The sequence below is a fragment of the Coenobita brevimanus genome, chromosome 67 (assembly GCF_032717465.1).
Source record: "Coenobita brevimanus isolate Jiangsu-jjx chromosome 67, ASM3271746v2, whole genome shotgun sequence".
Classification (NCBI taxonomy): domain Eukaryota; kingdom Metazoa; phylum Arthropoda; class Malacostraca; order Decapoda; family Coenobitidae; genus Coenobita; species Coenobita brevimanus.
The window spans coordinates 32715397-32720817 of record NC_137020.1 but is presented as its reverse complement, the minus strand read 5'-3'; the positions used below and the strand labels follow the sequence as shown (position 1 = coordinate 32720817).

Here is a 5421-nt window from a genome sequence, read left to right as displayed (position 1 = left end):
GTTAGTTAGAGGTATTTCCCAAGCTGAATGTAACTGCCTGGAAGGAGCAAAAGTGAAAATGGATGTCACTCAGACTGAAAGGGTTAAGGATTTCAAAGGCTATTCACATGTTTCAGTCAATAGGCCAGAAAAGCATAGAGAAAAAGTCATTTTAACACTACTGCTGTATTTTTTTATCCTTCAGTTATATATATATCCATAAGGCAAAGTTGTCCTGGCTCTTCAAACAGTCCCCAGTCCTTCCAACTCCTGACATGTATCCTGCTGGGATGGTGATGATTTTATGCTCATAGATTCCCTGTGTTCTTGAAGGTATGGGTTCACACATTGCGGATGGATGGGGAGAGGTCGGCAAAGTAGGAATGGTTCATGGCATCTTCTGCGCTCATTCTCACAGCTGGGTTGCATATGAGGAGCCGCTGCAGTGGATAAAGAAAAGTGACATTTTAGAGAAAGAAAGGGGAAAAGGAACATAATGAGTACAGACAGTGTGATTAAATATTCATAAACATGAAGAGCAACAGCAGGATGAACTATCTCCAACTTCCCTAAGTCCCAATCTTTACTGCTACAAATAATCCATCTAACTTCTAAAAAGCTACCTCCTTTACTAGTACTACTAAAATAGTGTCCATCTAACCTGTAACAATTCCCTTCCTTTCCTGCCAAGCTTTGAGGAGACATGAAAGAGACTGAGTGAGGTGCGATCAGAGAGAAATAACCTCCATCTAACCTGTAACAAGTCCCTTCCTTTACTGCTAAGCTTCGGGCAGACTTGTGCTAGGGTCATGGTGGGTTGGTAGAGTGGGAAGGTCTTGTAGTCCGGGAGTGAGGTCATGCCCGGCCAGGTCTCCTCTGTTGGGGTGCCCAGGAGCTTGAAGATGCGCTTTACCTGGTCATCTACGTCACTGCCAGGAAACAGAGGCCGTCCTGCATTGGCTAGCTCTGGGAGAAGGAGGAGTTCATTATCCTCATCATCATCAATGCCAGAACACAGTGGCTGTCCAAATGATCGTTATTAGAGCATATCTCTTCTAACCTAGTGCTCTCCCACCCTGTTTAGTTCATTTGATAGTTAATAGAAGTCAGAATGGAGGACTGATATAAGTATGGTAATCAAGTATCTACTTGAGTCAAGAGTCATTTCAGTTGTGTATCTAAGGCTCACTGAATTTCATGCAACTGTAATTTAGTATTCCATTTGTGGAAGTGGCCCAGGCCCATCAGGTGAAAACAAATGGACTACAGTAATATCAAAGGTATAACTTTCTTTAACTGTTACATTGCAATATACTTTACAGGGTGTGTGCAACTGTGCATACTGCCCCGGCTGCCCCTTGGTTACTACTTACATAAATGAAATCAATAAAATATTAATGTGTATTTAAAAAAAAAGGGGGGGGGGGGGCTCAAAGAACATGCAGATGGTTAGGCCTGTGAGGTAGAGCCAGGATTTGGGAGCTTGAATGGTGTGTGAAAGAGTGTGTGGTTCATTTCAGAGGGCATATGGTAGACAGTTCTCCCTCTTTTATGTGTTGTCTTTCCTTATCTTCCACACACTATTTCACGCCATCCTTAGGTGGGAAGAAGAGGTCAGAATGATGATGGTGATGATGATGACGATGAAAATGACAGATAACTGATAATGACTTGGTGATAGATAATAATGGATGATGCTGATGATGATCATGATGACTGATAATAGTGATGATTACAATTATGATCATGATAATGACGAATAATGACATAAGGTGAATGCTGATAATCAGTACCATACTAACCTGCAAATATACATCCGGCAGACCACATGTCAATGGAGGTATTGTACAATTTGGCCCCAAAAAGGACGTCTGGAGGCCGATACCACAACGTGACCACCTCAGCAGAGTAGCAGCGTACGGGTATGCCAAACGCCCTTGCCAGCCCAAAGTCAGCTAGCTTGAGTTCTCCATTCTGTTCAGTGTCAGGTAAGCAGGTATTATCTAATACGGTTTTAAAAATGATTAACAAACCAAGCAAACAGTGACCCTAACTGATGTTTCTTTTTAAAGCAAACTAACAAAACAAGCATGTACAGTACTGATAGCACCCGACATGTCTTCAGAAGGAATCCAACAAACCAAGCATATATTTAAAAAAAAAAAAAAGTACTACTCTGTCTACTGCGCACTTAGGGCATGTTTGTCACTTTCCTCCCTGAAGCAGTATTATCTGAGAATTATCGAGGAGAAGAGAAATGTAAGAAATGTTCCAAGTCTCTCAGTTTAGGAGTATCAGCCAGCAAAGGACAGTGAGAAGGTGAAGTGCAATATCTGGTGAACTTTTGTCACCGACCACATATTACTTAGTACAAGTAACGTAAAATGTAGTGCATATAAATGGATTAGTACATCCATATTTAGAAAAACTGCTTATTGGGGAGACAGAACAATTTTGGCCCAACTTGATTCACTTCAAATATAGTTCTTCCATATGAACAATTCCCAGCACTGTGATATTATAGTGGATATGATAATCTTAATAATTATATAGAATATGGTACTGTACTATATTTGGGTTTATCAAAGCATTTTAGGTCCAAGTTAAACTGAACAAGTGGAGTCCTACAAGCTGAATAGTAATGCATAACAGTACTTTGTTTATGAGAAGATTCTGTGGCTTGAGATCCCTGTGAAGAACATTTCGGCTGTGGCAGAACTCCAGCCCTCGCAGCAACTGGAACCTGAGAACAAATTACTAAGTTAAACTGCTGTAAATGGAGCAATAGTACAGTACTTGGGGAGGTATACTGCAAAACGCACTTGTTTCAAACACAAACATGCTGTATTTTCATTTGCTACCAATAAGTCTACTGTATGAAGTAATAATTGCTGCAGAGTACAGTCTTACAAAAAACTGTAAACTTACATGAAAGACTTTACTATGTCTGGATCAATTTCTCCATTAAGACTGTCGAAGTACTTCTTAAGGTCCTGGTCACAGTGCTCAAATACCAGTGTGAGTTTTTTGTCTGAGTGAAGGACATCGTGAAGCCGGACGATGTTCTTATGTTTCAGCTCCTTCAGTAGACAGATCTCACGCAGGGCAGATGATGGCACCCCCTATGGTGACAGTAGTAGTGTCAGAATATGGTAGAATGAGTGGACACAGCACTGAGTCTCCTTGGCTGTTAGTTAAAATGGTTCTTCAGTTGGATTATATCTAGCATCAACTGAGCCGAAAATGTTTGGAATCTTTGTCCCGTTAAATTGGGTACAGTCAGCTGTGTTTGATATTCTGGAATCATGTCTTATGACTAACAGTACTCTATATATGAAGCTGCTTAACATCATCAGCATCAACCAGACCTCCTTTACCAAGGCAGCTCTTGCACAGGGCAGATGACACTACCTGTGGTGGTATTAAGTATTAGTGTTAAAGAAAATGTGGTCAAGCATTACAATTTACTGATGTACGAAGTTGCTTACTATAACTTGTTTGCTCTAGCCTGACAAAGATTCCTGATGCCTTTCAGCTCAGTTGATGGCCACACATAATTAATGTGGAGGGTGAATTTGGCTAGTAAACCATGGAAACTCATACCGGTACAGGCCATATGGTACCTCATAGCTACGGCTCATTAAATCTGAGGCAACCAAGACTTGCCTTCAAATTCTGAATGGTCAAGTTCCATCAAATTAAAAACAGACTAACTACAGTATATAATGACAAGTGTGGTACTGTATTTTGTCAAACTAAACACCCACCTCATCGTCATCATCCAAGCGAACTCTCTTCAACGCTACTATTTCCTGTGTCTCCCTGTTCTTGGCCTTGAACACTGTGCCATATGTACCTGCAGGGAAAGCAATGTATGATCAAGGTTGCTGTTGTGGCCTCAGGCTAATCAGAGAAGACCTGTTTGCTAATGAATATATTGGAAATGCCATGGCAGTGAAATATTAGTTTTCACAGGTAAGGGACACTGAAATGGAACAACCAAACTAAGACCAAGACCCAAGCCATACAAAGACATGCCAGGGTGTGCTGTTGAATGGATGAAACTTCAAAATACTGTACAAGGTACTGAGAGAACTGTCCATGAACCCAGTGGGCTGCAGGCTGAAATAAACCTTTATCTGCTGTCCTTCACCATCCTTTCAAGAAACAAGAGTGGAATTGTAGGATGTTTATGTATATGACTGCTACTGTGTGATGTCCCTCTCCAGCACCATGCAAGACATGGGAAAATGAAAGTTTACTATAATCATAAAACAATTCACTGCTAAACAACCTTTAATAACATTGTGAATTGTTCATCTGAAAGACTTATACCCACAAAAAGAAAATACAAGTCATATCAGTTTGCTTTTAAGGCACTCGGTATACTATATATGCAAATTTAAGTTGGTGGTTTAAGTGGGGGATGTTGGTGGGTCAGAACTTGAAGACTATGCACTTACACAGGAAAAAATTACCCCCACTTAAAAGACATAAAAATCCCCATGAAATTGAGTTTATCTTCTATATAAATGACATCCTTTGGTGACACTGATGAGCTTGTAAATCGATGCAAGGTTTAAGTAGAACGTGAAAGAAGATAATGTTTCTAAACCTGCAGGTACAGGAATACATTATTAAAATGAGGTATTAATTAATTAAGAGAAATGACCGGCATACTTCCCAAGCAATGGTGCTTTCAAAGTGACAGTGATAAAGTGATTGATATTCGTCCATGCATGAACCCAAATTCTATACTGCTGTCACAATAATACAGGTAGATAATGTAAAAATAAAAGCACAATCAACCACATTTACCTTCGCCGATTTTTTCGAGTTTCTCATATTTCTGCATCGCTGTGCTGCAGTGGCGTCCGATTGTTTACCTTCGCCAGCTGTCACACTCCTATAGATTACTTTTTATATTGGGAACTTTTATTGCCTGTTGGAAAGTAAAAACATATATGAAAAATAGTGAACAGCATATGATGTGTTGGTTAAGAAAAGTGAATGTATTTTAATATCACTATCACTCTAATATCGCATGCGTTGATAATGGTTTAATAGAATCGTGATAACCTACTCTAAGTATGTGGGAAAATAAAAGAAAGAAAAATGACAATGCAGTTCTTTAAATATTTAATCCCGTAGTACCTGACAAGTTATCAAGGTCAAAATATAAACAAGTGGTTCTGTTCAAACTAGCTATTGAATGTTCTGCTTTTGTTTCACGTTTGACTGAGGTTTGTGATTCCAGTTTGTGACTTCATGCACCAAACTTGTTATTTCTTTCAGTGACAGAGTAAGCTTAAGGATGGTAGTAAGAGGTGGGTAATGTCATATGAGGTTAGGGATTGGCAAACTGTTGCATGTTTACAGTCTGGTATTTGTTTCAGTCGTTCGTTTATTGTTTTCAGAAACTAGTAAGTGATGCTCCCGAAA

The 5421-nt window shown here is 39.7% G+C and overlaps 1 protein-coding gene across 1 annotated transcript; it reads right to left on the bottom strand.

Annotated features, from left to right (window-relative positions):
- Positions 1–205: 205 nt before the first annotated feature.
- Cdk5 (Cyclin-dependent kinase 5) lies at positions 206–4870 on the bottom strand. Its single transcript, XM_080276875.1, has 7 exons — positions 4798–4870; positions 3747–3835; positions 2908–3101; positions 2635–2722; positions 1782–1953; positions 734–945; positions 206–419 (listed from the first exon to the last, which is right to left on the bottom strand). The coding sequence occupies exons 1-7, from the start codon at positions 4832–4834 to the stop codon at positions 321–323; spliced, it is 891 nt and encodes a 296-aa protein (XP_080133001.1). The 5' UTR covers positions 4835–4870; the 3' UTR covers positions 206–320.
- Positions 4871–5421: the final 551 nt, after the last annotated feature.